Source organism: Oculina patagonica, chromosome 9, assembly GCF_052425735.1.
Source record: "Oculina patagonica isolate OP01 chromosome 9, crgOcupat, whole genome shotgun sequence".
NCBI lineage: Eukaryota > Metazoa > Cnidaria > Anthozoa > Scleractinia > Oculinidae > Oculina > Oculina patagonica.
The window spans coordinates 14222135-14245482 of record NC_135766.1 but is presented as its reverse complement, the minus strand read 5'-3'; the positions used below and the strand labels follow the sequence as shown (position 1 = coordinate 14245482).

At 39.2% G+C, this 23348-nt stretch overlaps 2 protein-coding genes across 2 annotated transcripts in view; both read right to left on the bottom strand.

The window, feature by feature from the left end:
* The window catches only part of LOC144666224 (uncharacterized), a 249082-nt gene that overhangs the window by 212326 nt on the left and 13408 nt on the right, over positions 1–23348 (bottom strand). The window contains exons 5-16 of the mRNA XM_078527620.1: positions 18891–19010; positions 18573–18669; positions 18006–18224; positions 17331–17707; positions 16223–16390; positions 15908–16018; positions 15479–15595; positions 15248–15338; positions 14378–14752; positions 13380–13502; positions 7560–7682; positions 7101–7223 (exon numbers count right to left, since the gene is read on the bottom strand). Coding sequence (XP_078383746.1) covers positions 7101–7223; positions 7560–7682; positions 13380–13502; positions 14378–14752; positions 15248–15338; positions 15479–15595; positions 15908–16018; positions 16223–16390; positions 17331–17707; positions 18006–18224; positions 18573–18669; positions 18891–19010 — 2044 coding nt within the window. The remainder of the gene's footprint in view (positions 1–7100; positions 7224–7559; positions 7683–13379; positions 13503–14377; positions 14753–15247; positions 15339–15478; positions 15596–15907; positions 16019–16222; positions 16391–17330; positions 17708–18005; positions 18225–18572; positions 18670–18890; positions 19011–23348) is intronic.
* Positions 889–6773, bottom strand: LOC144666608 (uncharacterized). The gene is made up of 2 exons (XM_078528011.1): positions 4850–6773; positions 889–917 (listed from the first exon to the last, which is right to left on the bottom strand). Exons 1-2 carry the CDS (start codon positions 6552–6554, stop codon positions 889–891), a joined length of 1734 nt encoding a protein of 577 aa, XP_078384137.1. The 5' UTR covers positions 6555–6773.

The following is a 23348-nucleotide window of genomic DNA, read 5'->3' as shown; positions in this document are numbered from 1 at the left end:
CCAAAAATCCAAAGCGAGTTGCTGCTGGCAAGCTTGCAGCTGAAAAAACAAAACAGGCTCGTGAAGCACAGAAAAAAGCTGCTGTCGAGGCTGCTGCAATAATTGCAAAAGAAAAGGAAAAGAAATCTGCTGCTGCAAAGCGAAATGTAACACCACCGGCCCCCGTAACGGAACCAGCTCCGCCCGAGGCTCAGCCGCAATCAAGCGGTCTCACCACAAATCAATGGATATCTTTGCTTGGTATCGGCGTTGCAATCGTTACAACTTATGTGAAACGCGAAGACATAAAAGCCTTTATAAACGAAAAAAGAAGTCCAACATTTAAAGCTCCGCCAACTCTTATAACTGATGACACACCAGTTACAGCACAAAGTATTGGAAGGGTTGCAACGCGTTCTTCAGACACGCGCCAAACGGGCTCTAGAATTCCGCAACCAACAAGCCAAAATGGCTCAAAAAGAGGAATCCGTCCGATGGATTAAAAAAATTATTAAATAAATTCCATTTAAACATTTTCTATTTTTAAGTAAACGAAACACTATGACCGACATGATGACAGACACAAGTCATACACTGTGCCTGACCCAACGGATTTGGCAGCTTTTTTTGTCTGCCTGGCCAATAATTTTGGAAGCTTTCTTTTGTTAGTCAGTGTGCCAAATGCTTTGAAGAAGATGAGGAAGAAGCAAAAGCTACTTTGAAAAAAGTCGCAGACTTAATTATCCGTCTAAAACCAGAAAAATTCAAAAATTTTCAAGATTCCGTTGAAAAGTTTAAGTTTAAACGTGGGAATGATATATATGCTAATTCAGAATCAGAAGAAAATAAAAAAGAGAAAATTGAAGAAGCAAAAAGTTTGATGTTTGATGAAATAGAAACAAAATCAACCTAATTCTGAGGGTGATGTGGTGTTTGACCTGCAAAGAAAGTTTTAATTAGGTAATTAACCTTTTTTTTGTTTATTAAAACTCTTTGATGAGATTAAAAGAATTCATAAAATTATTTTTTAATTTAAAGATTTATTTTTATTTTATATCAAAACGCCATGTCTGACAACAAGCTCGTGAAAACACTCATGGATGCCGCCACTCTTACAGGCCTCGCCGCCGGAATCGGCTGGGCTGCCAAAAAAGTTGTAAAAGAAAACTTCACATCCGACCCAAGCAGCAGTTTTATGAACTATGTAAAGTTCACAGCCGTCATGGCTGGCAGCGTTGCACTTAAACAGTATCTCGAGGACCAGAAAATTCTCCCCACCAATTAAAAAAAAATATCATAATATAAGAACAAAAACACACAATGGCAAGCGTAGCGATTATGGCTGGCGGAGCTATCTTGAACGCTGCTGCTTTCATTGGCGGCAACTATCTTGCTCGAGCTTTGGGTGGCGGAGATGACGCCGCTTTGAAAGAAAAAGAAAGACACGACAAAGCTCTCGAGGCTTACCAGGCAGCTTACGCGAAGTACTCTCGCGACCGCACGAAGCTTCTCGACTGGATCGAAACCAACGCGGAAATAAAAGAGCAGGCCAAACAGAACTTCACAAACACAGACTACGCTTTCAAACTCTACAACCAGGCACATCCTGACAAACAAATGATTCCTCCGAAAGAACCCAAGTTCTCTGATTTCTATCAGCCAAGTGAGCAGCAGAAACAAGGTGAACTTATGTTCGTTGGCGCTGGCGCGCTTGCACTTGGGTACGCTGCCTTTCGGTTTCTTTAAACTTTTCTTTTTTTTCTTGTATACGCACTGGATGCAAAGATCTCGAAAGTCTACTATAGCCCCCAGGGCTACTGGAAGGGAATTGCAGCGATAAAAAAATTAGCCGAGGCTGCCAAGGTTTCCAAAGATGCTGCAAAAAAGTGGCTAGTTAAGCAGGCCCTTTGGCAGATCTACCTTCCGGCACCACGATACGTTCCTCGCCCAAAATTCGATGTTTCTTCTCCAAACGCGGTCCACCAGGCGGACCTTCTTTTTCTGCCACACGACAAACTGCCTCGAGGGCGAAAAGTTTACAAATACGCGCTGACTGTTGTTGACGTTGCCAGCCGTTTCAAAGAGGCCGAGCCTTTGACCTCCAAAGATTCAACTGAGGTTGCAAAAGGTTTTCAGACAATTTACAGGCGAAGTGCACTAAAATGGCCACAGATGCTGCAAGTTGACCCTGGTCGCGAATTCATGGGAGCTGTTACTAAAGAAATGGAAAATCACAAAACCTATATTAGACGCGGGCGTGTTAATATCCACAGAGATCAAGCTATTGTTGAACGTTTTAATCAAACACTGGCAGGGCGCCTGTTTGGTTATCAGTACGGTGTCGAGATGAACCTGCCATCTGGCCAGCGGTCGACAGCGTGGGTAAAAAGGCTTCCCGAAGTTGTTACCGCTCTGAACAACGAAGTTACCAGTCTTACTGGAAAAAAACCTGCTACTGCAATCAAAGAAAAGGCTGTTTCGTCCAAACCGTCCTCAAAATATACAAGGCCTGTTGGCTAGAAAGAAAAAAAAATACTCTCTCTCGTTAATGTGCGCTATCTCTACCAACCTGGCGAGCTAGAAGGCGGCGTAAAAAGGGCAACAGATCCGATTTGGTCATTAAAAGTCTACAGCATCGAAAGGTCTGTTACTAAACCTGATCAGCCAGTGCTTTATTACTTGCACGATGGTCCAAAGCGCGGCTTCGTGCGTGAAGAATTGCTTATTATTCCTCCAAATACACAGTTACCACCAGAAAAGCTATAAACGTTATGTTTATGTAGGCTTGTTTCGCAAAACTTATACCCGTAAGCATTTGTATGTATCCCATCATCCGCTATCCATCGCTTTGAGTCAAAAGGCGACAGCGAGACTTTGTTGAGATGCATTCCGTAAATCTCATGACCCTCGCTTCTAAGTATGTTCATTCCATGCCATAACTGCTTTGTTCCAAAAAGGGTTTCTAAATAATTTTCGTGCAAGATTTTCTTTTTTACCACACACTTTTTTACTCCTTTAGCTTTCTTTATTTTTTTTTGGTCTTCTGTCAGTATTGAATACATTTTTGGCCTCAAACAGACACACTCTGAAATTGGTGTTCCTGCGCATTCGTCTTTCATTTTTCCCAAGACCTTTTTGTTTTCGTATGAATGAAGTGAATGCTCTTTTGGGTAGTCGCTTGTGTCGTATAGAGTTTTGTTTTGATAAATATCTTCGTAAATATCCTCTGTTTCAATCTCCAGAAGAAGGCTGTCAGTGTCTGTATACAAAAGCTCGCAGCGCTGCCCGTACTCCATTTTCATTTCGTTGTAAAAAAAGTCATACATCAAAATCTTGCTTACGTCAAGGATAGTCATACCTGTGTAGACAGGTTTATTGAGAAAAAGTCTGCTTTTCCGCATGTCTATTCCGACCAGATCGTTTGAAAACAGAACGTGTCTTGAGTACAATGGACTAGCAACTAGTTTTCTTATTTTGTTCGTTTCGTCGCTTCGCACTATTTTTATGTCAACACGGTTACGCAAGTTTTCCATTGTTTTTCCGAAAACTGAGTTATTCATTAGCTTGTAAAAGTTTTTTTCAAAGTCGTTTTTCGCTTTTTTCCTAAATTCTGTGTTCATCTTTATGTACGGCTCCATCCAACATTCCTGTTCGAACTCCAAAACCCTGTGCACTTTTTTGAGTTTCATTCCTTGTTTCAAATAAAACTGCAAGTTTCGATAATGCACAACATAATTAGTTTTGTCTTCAAGAGTTAAAACAAGCTTTTCGCTGTCTGGTAGGTCAAGATCGAGGTTTTTTATCAATTTCTTTTGGTAAGGTGAAAACAAGTCCTTATTTATTTTCTTTTTCTCAGGAGCTAATGGGTAGCTATTGTGCTCTTCGTGAAGTTCTGCAGGGTATTCGAGGTCTACCTCCAATATCCAGCCAGTTTTTGCAAACTCCTTTTTCCTCATGATTTCTTTTTCAGCCGGCATTACTCTTTTCCATTTAAAACCACTTTTTGGAAGCGGCTTGCTCATTGCCCACCCGTAAAGGTTGTTTGCATCGAGGTACATAATGTATTTTTTTGGCTTGCTCGGATCGAAGCCTTCAACATATGGATTGTTAGCCTTTGCGTATCTTCTGCTTACCATCGAAATCCCTCCTCTTATTCCCCTTTCGACAAAGAGATGCATTTCTGAGTCTGTAAGGAGCTCAAGCTGCACGCCTGTCTTTTTCAAGAGTGCGTCCCAAGAAAGGCCAGGCGAAGTAAAATAATTCGCAGGATCCAACCCGTACTGCTCAAGGCAGATTTTTCTAAAGTTTTCGAAAACGTCTGCCAACAAAGCTACGTCTGTTTTAACGTACAGGTCGTGGTAGTCGCCCAGCGTTTTGCAACCAAAAGCTTCCCATACCCTCTTTGCGTGATCGTACTCTTCCTCTGTTATATGATCGTCGTTAAGTTTGCTGTAAAACTTTTCTTTTTCAGGCAAACTTGTTTCGCTAAATCTATCCCATGAGTCCATGTACTCGTACGGATAGATCCCCTTTTTGAAAAGAAGTTCAAAATTTTGTGAAGTAAGAGATTTTGTTATTTTCAATGACTCCTTCGGTGTTGCGCTTACAAGTGAATCGAGGCTTCCTTGTAGAAAGTTCAAGCTGTCAATGAAACGCAGACCTCCTACTGAAAATGTGATGTATTTCTCCATGTTGTTGGCGACGCATTTCACCTCTTTATGTGTCGCTTGCGACAGCTTTGACATCGCTTGCATTAAATGGTGCGCATCATAGCCCCTCAGGTTGTGAAATACAACTGGTATTTGGTCCGTCTTTGGTTTTATTCGCATTTTCAGGTTGCATGCGTTGTGCGCTGCTCCTCGAAACTTGCCTGTTATGTGGCAATGGTCTTTTACTGCATCTCTGAAGTTTTGCCTGAGCAAAGGTTGCCCACAGCATAAGCAGTCATCTTGTTCTTCTGCAGCTTCTTTGTGCTCTTCTTCTGTCAATCTTTTTAGCATGAGAAACGAACTGTAAAGCGAACTGTCATTTTCTTTCTTTACATCGTAAAAACATTTTTTGTGCCATTGCCCATCATAAGTGTATACGCTACCTTCTTCACTTTCCCACACAGGTAAAGAGTCTAAAAAGTAATCTTTTATCAAACTTTTTTCACAAATATGGCAATCAGTTGCATTTTTAAATTTTACCCAATCTTCTGAAGTCATCACAAGAGGTTTTGGCAATGACAAACTATTTCTTATTATTTTCTCTTCCTCTTGAAGACAGTTCAAAAACACTTCAACAGCATTTTCACCTCTGTAGACTACTGGCCGTTTGTTTCTGCCGTCACTCCTTACAACTGTGTAAGCAAAACCACATGCCTCATGCTGTTCTGTCTTCTCGGTGTAGCTTTTTTGCTTGCTCTCTGGCCCAATCTCGCAGCCTGAAATCTTTCTGACCAAAGCCTCAAAGTCAGCATATATCACGTAAGGCGCTCTCATCTGTTTGTGATGATTTTGGAAAGAAAGGGTGTTTTTCCCCTCTTCCGGCATCTCGATCCTTGTCGGCCTGCCGTTCATGCCATTGCAATATTTTTCGTGGTTCTCGAGCAAGTCCGCTCTTGTAAAACCGGTCAAGCACAACATGCAAAAGTGTTTTTTGGTTGCATTTTTTGTCTGATCAAAAAGCAGAGCGCTTACTCTTTTTACAAAACAGTAATGCTGAATTAATCCTGACTCTATTAATATAAGGTTTATACGAGGAATTGTTTTTTCTTTTTTGCTTATTCTGTGCACAATCACACGATTGTCTTCCCAGCCGAACACATTTATTGCGAGGTTGCTGTTTTGCCTCTCGAGTTTGTCAATCTGTTTTACAGGTGTGGGGAAATCGATGCCTCTGTAGTTAATTCCGTCGTTGACCGGATATTTGCTTGGCCTTTGAAGGTTTTTTCCGTACCTTGGAGGAAAAAGTGCAGCTCTCAAAGCCCACTTCAAACATTCGTTATCCCTGTTTTGCACGTTGATTATTGCTTTCTTTTTTGCCAGATTGGCTGGGAGAGGTAAGTAAGTTCCTCCGCGCAATGGCTGATAGCGTGCAACATTTACGTACGCTTCGGTTATTCTTTCAATAACCCAGCCTGAGCCGCGCTCTGACCAAGCCTCAATTTGGCCCTTTGCTCTTTCAATAAATCTATCGAACTCTTGTATTATCTGTTGTTTATTATTTTCGTTAAAAACGTGCGGTTCTCTTTCTTTAAAATAATGCTTCATCTCTTGTGTTACACCAGTCTCAAAGTTTTCTTTTGTGAACTTTATTTGCAACCCAAAGCTTACTTTTACGCTTTTCAAATCTCTTATTTCATTCTTTACCAAATTAACAAACTTTCCTTTTGTTTTCTTTTGAAAGACAAAAAGGTCTTTGCTGGCACGGCCACCCTCTGGTATGGCAATTTTCCACACGCGTAGCCATTCATTAAAATCGGATTGGGCCAGTAAAAAAGTTTCGTTTCTTTGTGGATTTCTTTGAAATTCACGGAGGTTTTCCTCCATCATAGCTTGCAAAACTTCTGACGAATATCTTGCGGCAGCCATCTGTTGTATATACCAAAGAAAAATATTTGTTCAATTGAAAAATGATTCTGGCACAGCAAGGCAGCTTGAGATTTGTGAGCGCTCAAGCCGCAGAGATTTTGGGTGCCGCTCGCGATTTTTGCACACATAGACGGTGGTGGTTTTGGTCACTAATCTCGACAAGGAGCGAGGCGAGCTCGGGCGAGCCCGGGCGAGCCGAGCGAGTTGTCGCGATTTGTGCCAAAACCACCACCGTCTATGTGTGTGTATAAAATAGCATAGCATCGGCTTGCGGTACATTTCCAGGAGTAAAAATAGCCTAATAATTATGTTTGGCAAATAGCCCGGGCGGTGGAGATACTAACCATAGTCCATAAAGACATGGCTTGAAGTTTATTTTAACACCAGGAAGCAGTGGGACAATCGAAATAGAAATATTATGTGTGACGCTTGGTTTTACAACATGATAAATTGTTTTCGTTGGATTGGTTTGTTAAATCCTTTTTATATGACCTAGCTCTCCCAGAACGTGCTATGAAAATGTAGTTTTAAAATCCTCATACTAACCAGTGCAATTTTTGCCATCTCCTTCGTATCCAGGTTTGCAAGTACAGTTGTAAGAACCCACTGTGTTATTGCAAATCGCATTAATGTTGCAGCCATGGGAGTTGGTGGCACATTCGTCTATATCTAAAACAACAGCAAAAGTTTGCTTATCTAGAAAATATTAAAATGTGGGTTATTTTATTTTTGTTTAAATACTATACAGTACCTACATTCATATCCCATGTTGAGCTTATGAACAACTCTTTTAAATTAGATTTTTCCAAATATGATTCACTCAATGCGGAACTTATTGAAGTTCATAACCAATTTTGGGTACCTGAAAACTGTCAAGTTTGTAGTCACGATTGTTACTTATATAACGAACATTCGTTCGCGTTGGTTTCGTGTACCTAGTGTTGTGACCTATTTCTTCTTTAACGTGCCAGAAAAATTTAGTTCAAGGATTGAGCATGTGCTTACCAGTGCATTTTTTGCCGTCTCCTTTAAATCCAGGTTTGCAGGTACAGTTGTAAGAACCCACTGTGTTATTGCAAATCGCATTTACATCGCAGCCATGTGAGTTGGTAGTACATTCGTCTATATCTAAAACAAAAGCAAAAATTGGCTTATCTAGAAACAGCTCCTACTTCCTATAGCAAAATAAAAAGCAGCAAAATGGTAACATAAAAACTTGGGTCGATGCCAGTCCAGCACCGCCATCTTCCCCGTTCACTGGCCATGGTCTTTCCTAATAGATCGTCGAGCTACTTGCTGCTTCCCATTCACACCAAAGCTAAAACACGATTAAAAGCTGTTTTGTTAAAAAAAAAGGTTAACATTGCCAGTCTTCATAAAAGTTGCTTACCGAGGTTTGAAAGCACTAGCTGGAGCTTACTTGTTCCCTATGTAAAATTCAGTCTCTCAGTTTACTGTTTAAATTTTCATTTTGTTAAACCTCGTTTAAACTAAACATGTTTTGCACGCAGATGTGAATGGGGTATGAGATGCTGCCGAGACCAACTAGTAAGCTACAAAAAGTCCAAATGTAACTACAAAAGTCCAATTTTAACTACGAAATGTCCAAAGTTTAACTACGAAAATACCAAATTGCTCGTAAAGCACATTGTTCCAAAAGTCGCAAGTTTTTAAGGTGACCAGGCCTTTTCTAAAGGTAATCTGGCTTTTTGACTGGTCTCCAGTTCATCGCGGTAACTCCGCGACTTGAGATACGGCCCTAACCAAGTTTAAACAAAATATTTGTTGTTTTCGTTTTGTTTTAAGAATGCCGGTCGCTTAGAATCCAACATTTTGTGGCAAGAGGATGGAACTTCGATTTCTTTCATACTTTTATGTTAGATAGGCTAGGGTATAACTTAAATCACTGTATAGTTCTTTCGATTGAATATCCTTTTATTTTAAAGAAAAATGCAAATAACAAAAATCCGTTAAAATCGTCATTTGAGGCGCTAAATTATTCATGATTTTTGCACGAGTTTGAGAGCCTCGCGTGCAAAAACAAATCACTCTACCGTCTTTTAAACACTCAAACCATAGTTAGCAATCTTTAAACATCTACTGAAATGATTTTGGGAAATATTGCGTTGTTCTTTGTAGACAAAATAATTTTATTTCGAAGGCATACAATTCACTGCCGTAAAAGTACTTGGTAAATAAAATTAATTTTCACCATGTGCGAAACCTTCAAATCGTTTAAGCTTCTGGTGGTTGAATGTTAGAAGAATGGTCTATAAATCCCTGTAAAAATTTCTCCGGGCAAATGATTAAAAGCGACGTGAGATCTTTTCGAATTCGGTTAAATATGCAAATATTTGACCTTCCGCGGTCAACTTTGAAGTTACGGGTCAGAAATAATTTTTGTTCCGTGTTCCAAGTCCTAACCCATTTAAGACCAAATTAAGCATATGAAAAAAATATGTAATTTTCTAACCTTTATCTGCTTTAAAAGGTAGGTTCGAAGGCCATTTTAGCATGATTACGGCTCTTATCATTCGTCGCATCTGAGCTTCGTTTTCCTTCCGCGGTCAACTTTGAAGTTACGGTCAGACATGAATGACATGAATATTTCAATCCGTGCACAAGTCTTAACCCATTTTGGGTCAAAATAATCACACACAAAAACATTATGAAATATTCTAACCTTAATCTGCTGTAAAAAGCAGGTCCGAAGGCCTTTTAAGCACGATTCCGGCTCTAAGCATCCGTAGTAATTTGAGCTTCGTTTGTGTAAGTATGTCATATTTAGTGGTCGAAATCCAATCTGTGATCAACTTTCGGCGCTTCTCGTCACCACTGCATCTTCTTCGACGGCATACGCCGATTGTTAGTATTGCCTCGTTAATAGTACACCAAAAAATAACATCTGATCGCTAAACGGCATGATGTCGGCGCTTACAGTAGCTCAATACAGTCCCATCTTGCAATGGGCCGTCTGTTCGTCACGCAATACTGTGTCATGGACATTTTTTTAGGGGGTGGTAGGTGGGTGTGGGAAAGGTTGAATATGCGGAAATGCTTGATTTAATACTTTATTATATTACAAGTACGTACTCGAGCCAGCAGCAACAACAACAACAACAACAACAAGTACAGTGATATCTTTTGGCAGACAAGATAAAGCACACGTACTGCCAGTTGATAAGCGTTTGGTACAGTGTAATGCAACTGTTCGCGAATTCGGTTGCTCGCGCGGGGTTGATTGTAATACCGGGGGTGGAAGGAGGATATAAATCTTTACTAAACAAGTAGAGTTTTTAAGTAGTTATTCCCTTTTTTTTTTTTTGTTATTCCCTTTTTTTTTCACCTTTTTTTTAGTGGTATTGCGTTGGAAATATTGCGTTGGTCGTGCTAGTTATTGGAACCGTCTGTTTGCTTAAAGGCAGCGCGTGAACAATTTTTTCAAAGTTCAGTTTATTTCACTGGAAATGGAAGGTTGTTGTTCTTTTAAGGCCCTTGTTCGTGGAGTTTGCGGTTTTGATTCTAAAGATCGAAAGCGTCACACTGAAATCGCTCCTCTACTGTCGTGTGAGGAGGACATCAGCAGTCACAAGTCCCAGTATTAATTTAGTTAACTCTAACATGACTCTTTCCCGTGAAAAACCAAACTTCAGAAGCTAGCTATTTGTTTGGTGTTTTCAAGGCAGCTCTTGAAAACTTCGTTAATGCCCAAAACCGAAAAATAACAATCTATTCAAGGGGAGGAAAAGCGTTCCTTGCCGACACAAATAACGGCTAACCGCACACGGCAAAACACAAATTTTTATAAAATCGCTTTACTAATATTTGAACAAAAAGTTCAGTTTTAAGATACCTTTTTTTTCGTTTAGCTGGGCGTTTATTTTAGCTGATAGAATTTAGGTACCCTATCTAAGGATCGCACCCGGAACACATTGCCAATATGATACCCTACTTATGGATCGAGAACCTCAAAAAATATTCCCTATCCCGGAGTTTTCATAACCTGCGATCAGGCGTTATTTTTCTCGCAGCGGAGAAAGCCTGATCGCAGGTTAGAGTTTTCAGAGCAACTACCCGGACGATCACACTTTACGACCTGATACTGGGTTCAAACCATTTACTTCTTTACTATATTAAGAGTGTATAACGAAGTTTTCAAGAGCTGCCTAAAAACACCAAATTAAACAAATAGCTAGCTTCTGAAGTTTGGTTTTTCACGGGAAAGAGTCATGTTAGAGTTAACTAAATTAATACTGGGACTTGTGACTGCTGATGTCCTTCTCGCACGACAGTAGAGGAGCGATTTCAGTGTGACGCTTTTGATCTTTAGAATCAAAACCGCAAACTCCACGAACAAGGGCCTTAAAAGAACAACAACCTTCCATTTCCAGTGAAATAAACTGAACTTTGAAAAAATTGTTCACGCGCTGCCTTTAAGCAAACAGACGGTGCCAATAACTAGCACGACCAAGGTTTTGTTTACTTAGGAAGCCACTAAATTAAATTTGGCGATTTTTTCACACGCCGAATTGCCATAGCAATTTGCTTATCCTTTTTAGCATAGAGTTTTAGCACTGAGTTTTTTTAACATGTTTTAATTTCGTTTAAACTTCAAATTAGTTATTGTTGAATTTATACATTATGAATTCGACAGTATGTTCAAAACGGCACCCCAAGAAAGTACTTTGTTACAGGTTGACGAATGACCACCCGAAGCCACAGGTCACCCAGATTTACCGTGGGGCGAAAAAAAATTGCGATGCAATGTTTTTATTAAGTTGCCACTCGATCACGAAAAAAAATCAAAACTTATCGTTACTTCTATCATTAACCATTTATACAGGACATGCGATATTTGGTTAGGTATCTTTGTAAAAAAAAAAATAAAACTTTGCTAACCAACCAACCAAGAACCCCCCGGCCCCCACCCCCCTCACCCCCCCCCCCCCAAAAAAAAAAACATAGACACGAGTTTTTCTCTTCGTTTTCGGTTCTACAGTAAAAAAGGGAATAACTACTTAAAAACTCTACTTGTTTAGTAAAGATTTATATCCTCCTTCCACCCCCGGTATTACAATCAACCCCGCGCGAGCAACCGAATTCGCGAACAGTTGCATTACACTGTACCAAACGCTTATCAACTGGCAGTACGTGTGCTTTATCTTGTCTGCCAAAAGATATCACTGTACTTGTTGTTGTTGTTGTTGTTGTTGCTGCTGGCTCGAGTACGTACTTGTAATATAATAAAGTATTAAATCAAGCATTTCCGCATATTCAACCTTTCCCACACCCACCTACCACCCCCTAAAAAAATGTCCATGACACAGTATTGCGTGACGAACAGACGGCCCATTGCAAGATGGGACTGTATTGAGCTACTGTAAGCGCCGACATCATGCCGTTTAGCGATCAGATGTTATTTTTTGGTGTACTATTAACGAGGCAATACTAACAATCGGCGTATGCCGTCGAAGAAGATGCAGTGGTGACGAGAAGCGCCGAAAGTTGATCACAGATTGGATTTCGACCACTAAATATGACATACTTACACAAACGAAGCTCAAATTACTACGGATGCTTAGAGCCGGAATCGTGCTTAAAAGGCCTTCGGACCTGCTTTTTACAGCAGATTAAGGTTAGAATATTTCATAATGTTTTTGTGTGTGATTATTTTGACCCAAAATGGGTTAAGACTTGTGCACGGATTGAAATATTCATGTCATTCATGTCTGACCGTAACTTCAAAGTTGACCGCGGAAGGAAAACGAAGCTCAGATGCGACGAATGATAAGAGCCGTAATCATGCTAAAATGGCCTTCGAACCTACCTTTTAAAGCAGATAAAGGTTAGAAAATTACATATTTTTTTCATATGCTTAATTTGGTCTTAAATGGGTTAGGACTTGGAACACGGAACAAAAATTATTTCTGACCCGTAACTTCAAAGTTGACCGCGGAAGGTCAAATATTTGCATATTTAACCGAATTCGAAAAGATCTCACGTCGCTTTTAATCATTTGCCCGGAGAAATTTTTACAGGGATTTATAGACCATTCTTCTAACATTCAACCACCAGAAGCTTAAACGATTTGAAGGTTTCGCACATGGTGAAAATTAATTTTATTTACCAAGTACTTTTACGGCAGTGAATTGTATGCCTTCGAAATAAAATTATTTTGTCTACAAAGAACAACGCAATATTTCCCAAAATCATTTCAGTAGATGTTTAAAGATTGCTAACTATGGTTTGAGTGTTTAAAAGACGGTAGAGTGATTTGTTTTTGCACGCGAGGCTCTCAAACTCGTGCAAAAATCATGAATAATTTAGCGCCTCAAATGACGATTTTAACGGATTTTTGTTATTTGCATTTTTCTTTAAAATAAAAGGATATTCAATCGAAAGAACTATACAGTGATTTAAGTTATACCCTAGCCTATCTAACATAAAAGTATGAAAGAAATCGAAGTTCCATTCTCTTGCTGCGAAATCGAGAAATTGTCTGATTCTTAGAGACCGGCATTCTTAAATACTGTAGCTATATATAAATATTCTATGTGAATTTCATGAACAACCGTCTTCTTAATTGGATTTGTCCACTTAAGTTCTTTATTTGCTGGTACCGATGAAGTTCATAACCATTTTTGGAACTTGAAAACTGTCTCAATGTTAAAGTCGCAAACGTCACATTTTCCTTAGTTTGTATAGCGTCACCTCAGTGAAACTGCATTTCTAGATTTATATTCGATGTCACCGTTTTGTAATTAGATCGTTAATCTCGATTGTGTTAAAGTCATAATAAAAGATATTATGACATTTTGTAGTTACCAAAACATTTTCGTCCATTTCCATAGAATCCAGCTTTGCAAGTACAATTGTATGATCCCACCACATTTCGACAGATAGCGTTAACATCACAGCTGTGAGTATTAGTCACACACTCATCTATGACTAAGAAGTAGAACACGAGTCAGTGATTCAGCATTTATATATTCTTCTCTTACCATAACAATTTAAAATAAATTAATTGAGATAGGACATAGGTCAGTTTACGAGACTAAGAGTCTTCTGGCGAAAAAGAAGGAGGGAAGACCAGAATAGCCTGGAGAAGTATCGCAGAAAAGGAGCTGACACCTGTTCATCTGTCTTTGAGTAGTACCTAAAATTCAGCACTAAAAAAGGCACTGTAGAAGCAGGTATGAGCTGCATAGCACAAAATTCAAAAGGCCATAGATTAGATAACGTAATGATCAACTTCACACTGTCCTACGCTTCCTGCCTTTCTGACCATTCATTAAAGCTGATTTCCAGTCCGTACTGCGCAGACTCGGGGTTTGTTTACGTTTTTGTTTTGAATTCGTTGAAACGTTACACTTCGGTGACAGCATACATGACGTTTTTAAGTCCGCCATTACAGTTCGTTTCGTTCAAGAGTTTCCGATGAGCTGAAACGTCGGTTTGAAATAGCGTCAAGGTTCTTCTACTCGTTATATTTGTTCTGCAAGGATATCTGGCGTTAATAATGAAGAAAAAGGTAAGTTTGTCGCGGAATTTTTAGTTTTGCTTGTAAACATTCCCTTCGTGTGGGCTCACATAAACATTGCAGCCGAGATTGCGCAGTATGGACTGGAATTCATCTTTAAACTATTAGACGGTATATTTGAGAAACCTGTAAGTTACAAAATTTAAACTAAAAAAAACATATATGTCATTTGCAGCCTTTTTAGATTATTGTAATAAGAGCGTCAAAGAGACTATCATTTTAAGAGCATTTGAAGGATGTTATAAGATGGTTATTAACTAGTAATTGAAAGCTGTTGTTTTACCTTTAAAACAAGTAAAGTTATAGCAGCTGTTGCAAGACACGTCATCCCAAGCGTACCCTTGTTTAGCTCCAAGAGTGTGCACACAGTCTTCGTTTTTGAGATTGTTTGGTTGCTTTGTTTCCCAAAACCTAAAGCTACTTATCTCCCTGTTTGTCCACACAAATGAGCCTTCCACGCTGCGATCGTTCAGTCCTATCCAGGATCTCTCTCCGTTATGACGGTGCTGAATGTAGACATTTTCTTCTTGGTTGTGCACGGTCACCAGATGAGAGCCCATAGTTGTGCAGTTTGACACAGCTGCCAACCATGAAGCACACACAGAGCTTGTGAAGTAACAATAGCCATTGAAATAGCCCCACCCAGGCTGACATATCTCTGTGTCGATGAAGGAAAAAGGTAAGCAGCTATTAAAGTACATGGCATGACAACCAAAGCCCTTCGCAGAAAGTTCATTCTTTTTCAGTTTTATTTGAAGCTGTTGTCTACAAGAAGTGCAACCACTGGCTATATATTTTTAGAAATTCAGCTGTTCAAGAGATCATGATCAGTGGGATATTCCATCACTAGATTATTGCTCTTGTTGCTTGAAAACTAGTGGAGAGTAAAACTACGGTTTGTCATTTGTCACAGGAATAGAATGACAAGAATCAAAGGTTGCCTTTAAAAAGTACAATAAATTAACGCTTTGGTGTGGCGTTCAGTAGACTGATTGTAATTAGAATTATACGTCTAACTTCCATTTTAATGCGTTGTATGTGTTAACTAGGTTAAACTAGTAGACAATGTACAGGCTTTCACTATGCTAAGACAGCTGTTGTTAAGGAAATGTCCAGTGTTAGGTGTCTACTATAATTATACCAAAACTCCTACCTGACATAACTGTATAGGCAATGGAGAGAGGGTCGTATTTTGCTTCGTACAATTCCTTGAAGCAAACTCGAAAGCCTGTTTTGTTGATATACTGTGGAATGAGAAGAGTTAAAGGAGTCAGTCTAAAGAAGGAAGCTCACTACAATTAATTCATTTATATGTGGCCGCAATGTTTGAGATTATTCGCATATATTATATTGATAAGCTAACATTTTAAGTCAGTTATCCTACCTCTACCCAGGCAGTTATTCCATTATGAACTGGACTCAGATTTCCTCCTTTTGATGAATGATTGGCAGAAATGAACACATTTGGGGTTGTGTTGTAAGCGTTGTCAAAGGTAACGTCCTGTAAAGGGCAAAAAAGGAAGTCGATCAGATTTTCATACGCCCACGAGCGCCTGCTAGGTGGTTTTTTGTTTGTTTTCTTACTCACTTGAAAAAAGTCACTTTATTTCCCTATATAAATTAAAGCAATCAACAAAAAATACTCCTTTTTCTTTGCTGCGGATTTGCAGAAACAAGTATTTGATAACTTGCCTCTGCGTACATGTGTTATGTGAGCTGCATTCTCCAAATCGAAAACCCTAATCAGTCGAAGCAGTAGTTGAGTAATCTTACAAAACTGACTTTAAGTCAATCTCAGGTAACAACAACTAACCTTGCAGAATGCGTTATTATGATCCCCAGGAGGAGGTTTACTGATCGCAAAGTAGACCGAGTCGTGTTCAGAAAATGGAGGCTTGTGAAGGTACGTGAACGCCAACCAGTTCTAAAAACAACAAAATAAATGTTACCAGCAGTTTAAAACAACAAGCTTTCAAGATTCTAGAAATCGTAAGGGATAAAATTAATATCCAAAGAAAAGGATCGAAGTTCTTAAGGAGATCCTATTTATAAAATACGGAAGACGAGATTGATATACTCAAGATCGCTACATAAATTGTAATGGGGACAAGGTTGCTATAATACTTACAACAGAAATGTCTTGATGGGATCCTGCGTAGTTCTGTAATTCTCTCAAACAAACTTTGCAGGAAGTTGGCGTGACATCTTCAATCCACACACTGGCTGCGTCACGCTTCAGTCTGGAATGATGGTGTTTAGCAGTCACAAACACCGAAGGTTTGACTAAAAATTTCCCCTGAAAAATAAATGGTCTTTTTTTGTGAGACTATTCAAGTGTTTTTGCTCTGAAATGTAAAACGATAATTCTCTATTTCTGATTTAAATTATAAGTCATCTTCTTCGCTCGTTTAGAAGGATGTATCCATAAATATCGCAGTAGCTATTGGTCGTTCTTCCTTAAATCGATTCAAAAGATGAACATGATCATCAATGAGGAAACTAAATATTACTTATGTGCCTGCGTATAAAGCTGAAGTTAACAAACGGCCGGTACTTAGTGTACTGTTCAAATACTTCATGGGAATAAGCAGTGGTTCATGTACATTCACGGAGTGGTCATTCGTCCACTGGTTTTGTTTCAGAAGTTTCCTTTTCCAAACGTCCTTAGATCTTTTGTATAATGGTTTGCTGTCAACCTCTTGATGTTTAGAGGTTTGGTTGACTATTTTCTTTTTCTTTTTTAAAGTTCTGAGGGAGGTATTTTCTCCATGTTTACCTTTAAGACTGCATCAAACAGTGGTCTGTTTAACCGTGTTGTCACTTCTGCATCTTTGCAAAGACTAACACAAATTCAATCAGGTGCGACAACTTGGAAACAACTAGGATGTAGCTAGGCGGGATGGTTTCTATTTGCATTAGTAGCGTTTGGATTGAAAAGGTGCATTGGTTTATTTGGTTGAAATTAACCTCAGCTTCTTTAAACTTAAACTGAGATGTCTTTTTCGACAACTGGTGACTTGGTACAAGCCCGAAATAGTGGCTGGTAAGTTACGCATGACTGGTTGAAGTCGATTAGGTTTGACAAGTTTTTTTCACCTTGATTATGTTTTTTTTTTTTTTTTAATTAATTTCCATTATGATGTATCATGTTACCGGTTGTCGTCAGCACCTCAGTCTGAAGCTTAAACACCTTAGTTTGAAGCTTTATATTATAAAAATACCAAAAAATCGCTTACTGGTGGAAAATTCACACTTTCACAAGTCGTCCCAGTCCACCATTGTGATATGCGTACATTGCCAGCAACACCACCCACTGGAGCCCCTTGGTACGCCATCCAATCAACTGTCACGTTAGCATGTGACTTTCGCTCGTTAAAGCCTGCCGCCATCACACACGCAGTGAATTGGTCGTAGCTGACATTTTCGACCCACGACACGGCAGCATCATGTACATATGACTTGTCACTGGTATCGATATGATTGACGGTGATCTGCACTTCAATGGGTTTGTCGGGATAGAACACGTAAGGCTTGAAACGAATTGCTTCGCAGTGAGAGTAACCCAGTGATGGTATATGTGGCATATGACGGCGACCTCGCTGGAAAGGAAATCCTTAAACCAGAACAGAAAAGAAACAAAATTTCTTCAGCCGTGACTGGAAATAATTCAAATTCATCAAAGTTATGCGGAAATATGTCTTTCCTGTACTGATGTAATGTAACTGGTAAAGCATTCTTTCCATGGAAAAATAGTAGCTTTTGAACATTGTTTTGTTTAGTTCAATATCTATTGTATGAAGTCAAAAGAAACAGTGGACTGTTTTGCTTTGATTTTCTTTTTTACTGGCGAGAAGAGAGTGAACAGTTTACTTAAAATAGGACTGCGAAAAACGAATTAAAGTTCTCCTTACCTTCACAGCTACCAGGATGTTGTACAGTGAAGTTCAGTTGCAGAAGACACATTTCCTGTTTATACAAACACTCATTGTCGTATGTTGTGCCATTTGATGAGCAGACGGGTTCGTGGTAGGATGGACAGCTGTCAACGCACACGCAACGAGCATCATGAGGACCAAAAGCCTTACACAGACCGTGATAAAGACATGTCACGTTCAGGCAAGGATCCAGGTCTGTTGTAAAAACATAGATTTCGTAAATTGTTGAAAGAGACCAAAGCTGCATTGTATCTCAATTAAATTTAAGAGCATTAAAAATATTGTTAGTTGATCACCTTGCCAGTAGTTAACACTTAAACCTAATGTAATAAAGTTCAATGTATGCAGAAAGAAGAGAATTATTACTTTCTTTACGGTGATAGTCCATTTTCATATCTGGGGAAAGGCTTTATTTCTATTTTCATGAGCAGAAATTCTGGTTTCAAGAGATTTTATTGTATATTTCAGTAATACAGTAAAACATGTTCGTACTTTCCAACTTTGCACTATTAGAGTTTGTCTTTTATGAAAAATATTACCTACCTCCAATCACCATGTAATGGACTGTAATGACATCCTTATTGTTGGCGTTGTGGTTATAGTTTCTCACGCACACCTTTGTATCTTTTGTGGAAGTGTGCTGAATAGAAAAATAGGTTAGTTAGTACTTCAAGGTGATGTATTGGGATATTATCGAAATTCTCTGGTTATTGACCCTCACAAATTGGGTGATGGATGATGGTACTCTTCCGTCTTCGTCTTTTATGACACCTTGAATAAAAGTTATTCAGGTTATGCAATAAATTGATAAAAATCGATATTTAATTTTGTTCTTCTGTTACTGGTATGCATACTGCTCACCTCTACCCACGCGGTAACAGCGTTACATTGATACAAATGTGAGTAGTTGTTGATATAACTATGCTTTGGCGTCACTAGTACCACAGGTGGAGCATAAAACTGATCCTTGAATTTTATTGTCTGAAAAATAAAATTTGAAGTCCGTAAATATGCTTGGACTAGAATATTATTATTTAAGCTCCCAAAAACATCTAAACACGACAAATACTTTCACTTTGAACAGGGCTTTTCAGTAACTATTTACCTATTAAACAGGGGCACCCATCGAGAATATAGTTCAAAACCACTTAAAGATAGCACCGTTGAACGTATTTTAGTATTTAAACGGTAGATATAGGCATATTTTTATCCCCTAAAAAATTTTTATCTGTTCGGATTTCCTAGCTGAAATTCTAGTGATCCGAAAGTTATAGGGATTAAAACTTACCTTTGCGAAAAAATTCCAGCCAGAGAAAGGCTCTCGAAAATTCTAGGTGACCTTTTTAGAGTAAAAATCCGTTAAAAGGAAAGGCAGTCAAGCAAAAAAAATTACAATGAATGTTCCGAAAATTCTAGATCTCAAATCGTCTTCCGAACAGATATTTTAACGAAATATTCCGTTGGGTGCCCCTGATTAAATATTATTGCAAAATAAGAACAAGGTCTTAAGAGGCGATGTCACTACGGGCGGTCCACTGGATTTCGGACTCCAGAATAGTTTTCCTTCATATATTTACCACAGGTACTACCATCTATCCTTACTACTAAAATACAGTTGAAATGATCAGAGAGTTTGTTTTCCTCGACTTTGGAGGATTTATCAATTACTAGGTTCAATAAGCAATGAAACGGCCATTTTTCATGTGTCGAAATACAGCATTTCAAACGTTCGTTAAAATTACTTCGCGCTTATAAAAGCCCCAAAATTTGTACAAATTCAGCCAATTTTTATCAGGTCTTACTCCTAATATATCATTTAGCTAACTTCCAATTCCAAATCGGAAGCGAACCACAATATTTATTGAACACCTTTAGTTATTTATGCGAACATCTCAAAAATATGTTCCCAAATCTTGCCGTAATTTTCACTTGTGGCACCTAGACGAGGCCTAAATTGCCATTCTACTTTTAGACTAAGAGTTATTCTTTCGATTTATGTAATAAAAATTGTGGCACAACGCGACTTTGAGGAAAAAAAATTCAAACGAATTCTTGGTATTTTCACCTATAAAGTATTGCGTGACAGACTTCACATTCCTTTACCGAGCCGTGTTCAGACACTTCATGTCAAGTTTCTCGATAGTTTTCGCCTCAATAGAGGGAAATCGTCCAAAAGTTTCAGAAATGGAAACAAAGTTTTCCTCCTTTTAGTTAATTGGCACCAAATATTTTGTTTCCTGACATTTCAAATATATAATAATGATCAGGCTCGTTCCATGATTTGCCACTCACCTTGTTGACCTTGTTCCTGTTGATGAAAAGTACGAGAATTCAATCGCGAAACTTTTGTGGTTGTCGTACGCAATCAAAAGTATGGTACTCAGTTACTTCATTGGTAGCAATGCTGTGGCAACTCTGTCTTAAAAAAGAGCCAATGACGAAAAGATACGAAGACTTACGAACGTAATACATTCGCTGACATTTGTGATCTTTTGAACATGACTCGGGTTGCGTTACCTTCCGTGGTGGTGGTAGTGGGTAGGGTGGGAAGGGGGGGAGGGGGGAATTACTTCAGAAAATTTTGACGCCGCTCTACTCCAACGCACTGTAATTTAGATATGCCAATATAACTTCAAGGAACGCAAAAAGATCATATCCTATCAAAAGATCCGGCACCCAAAAAATCATAATTAGCTAGTACGTAGCCGATTTGGGTACTGTATCATCACTGCGTTATTGCGTCATTTAAACCGGCGGAACGCACCTTACCTAGGCTAACTTGAGCCGGAGTTCAAGCAGTTTCCAATATCCATCGTTTAGTAACAACAATATAGATTTTTTACAACAGCCATTAGGAAAATAAAAGACCCGTTATATTGGAAATTACACACACGCAAAAGCCATCGCAACATTGGATAAAAACTCTTTGTTGGCAAAACACCATATGCTTAACAACCATCAAATAGATTTGGAGAGCGTCGAAATTGTTGACAGGTCAACGGCGTGGAAACAACGACTAATTCTTGAAGCTTGGCATTCTGTGCGAGTTAGGAACGCTATAAACGAACACATAGCACTACCAAACGTTTACAATAGCATTAAGAATTTATAGACTCATTAAGAATGCTCTAGAGACTTTTGTCGCACTCGGAAAGTTCATTTAGTTTTTATCACACATTCGTTACATATTTTAAGAAAAGGCAACAGTAGTGGCCGAAACGTCCAAAACAATATTTTTAGCCAGTGTCAACTTCTTAATTTGCTTTTTTTCTTTTTTTTACAAAATGTTTAACATGCCTGGCTACAACCCGAACTTTTTAAGAAATTACATATGCTGGGATATGTAAAGATGCCCAAGTAACAGTGCTGTAAACACATCCTGTGTCTGTTTTAATGAACGGTAGCCACAGATAAGGCATCCACAGCAAACACACGCAATGATACGTCATTTCAAGCTTTTAATAATGCTGTTCACGCTTAAAAATTAAAACACAAGTAGTTCTTATGTTTCTAATTGCTATATCAAACTTAATGCTATTAGCATAACCCAGCTGCCGTCTATTGGCAAACGTGCGATCTGACTGGTTACACAGATGCCTTCTATTTAACAATTAGACGCCGAGCTCGAGGTTTATATCGGCTGATAGTTGGCGAGGGACGAAGCCCCCAAGCCAACTATCTAAGTCGATAGATTTAGCATAACCCACTGACCGATCTATTTAACTCAGGATATCACTAGAATTGATTTATTGAAGGTTTTGATTGATAAAATTAAGCAAAAACTAAGCGTTTGCTCCGAGAGCCGTCTACCGATCAAAAGACGGTCTGTTTGGTTATGCTAACGATCGGGGTGGGGCTCCATCAATTTTCCCCGCTGTACCATACGTACGTACGGATACGAAGGAACTGGGCAGAGAAGTTCTTCTGTAGACGCACATGGATGTAGCACAGCTCTAAACCAACCTACTATTCTAACAGATTCAGACCAGGGGCCTTACTCCCCACCGCGAGTAGGATGAGCTCTGGGAAAACCCAGAACCGGTGGCGTTCGCTTCCCAGAACAGGTAAAGATGTACCTCACCGCAAAATTTGAACTGGGAGAAAAACGGGTAGTAAGACTAGTAAGGCTGACCCCGACCAAGTAGCATTAAGCATGCGCAACGCACGGGACGGAAATAACGAGCGGCTGTTCAAAACAGAAGAGTCATGAAGAGTGGCTCACGAGGACCCAGATTACCGGCTTCTTTTCTCGTTTTGCGTCACGAAAGAGAACCCGCGGACAAGACGCTCCATTGAGAATGTACAGGAGCTAGTACAAGGATGAGAATGAAAACCTTGAAGCCTTTTTAGGGTACCGTAATGATTCGATTTAGTGCCCTCCTTCCAATAAGCGCCCCCTTCCGAATAAGCGCCCCCTTTCGATGTGTTTTTGTCAATAAGTGCCCCTATTCCAATAAGCGCCCCCCCCCCCCCCATTATAATAAGCGCCCCCATTCTTATAGGCGCCTCTATTGTAATAAGCGTTCCTATTGTGGATAACTGTCTCTACTGAAGCCATCGACGTCGAATAGATAAACTCATCAACACTCACCGTACCGTACATGTATATATTTACTGCTAAAATGAACAATTCTTTTAAAAGTAACTAACCTTTCAACAATTTTTTACTTTTACAGTTTGTGTTTTTGTTAGTTATTTTAATATTTATTAAAGTTTTGTTTTGAACTTTTGGTTGTTTCTCAAAAAATTAAATAAGCGCCCTGTCTCGATTAAGCTCCCTCTCTTGAGGTGCCAAAAGTAAATAAGCGCCACGGGCGCTAAATCGAATCATTACGGTATCAGACCGCTGCAGTCGGATGTGTGAAATCGATGACAAACTCGGCCTCAAATATCCTGTATGTTTTGATGACTATGATATCTATCTGTGATTATTACAAAGGGGGAAAAATTGAGTCGTTTAACATCGCAATTTGACCGTTACCCGTCTAGACGAGCTTCGGCAAAAATTTTGTTGCTCGTCTAGTTATGCGTCCCTAGTATAAAGACGGGCACACTACGCGTTACCCGTCTAGACGAGGTACTTTTCGAAATGCGTCTTGAAAGACGGATAACGAAAGGAAGCTCGTCTAGTCACGTAATGCGTCTTGTGCCCGTCTTTATACTAGAGACGCATAACTAGACGAGCAACAAAATTTCTGCCGAAGCTCGTCTAGACGGGTAACGCGTCTCTAGTATAAAAACGGCCAATGTTAAAAAAGATGCTCAGCCATTTTGAAGTCTCATTTCGCTCCAAACATCGAAAAGCAGAGTTAGTTTGTC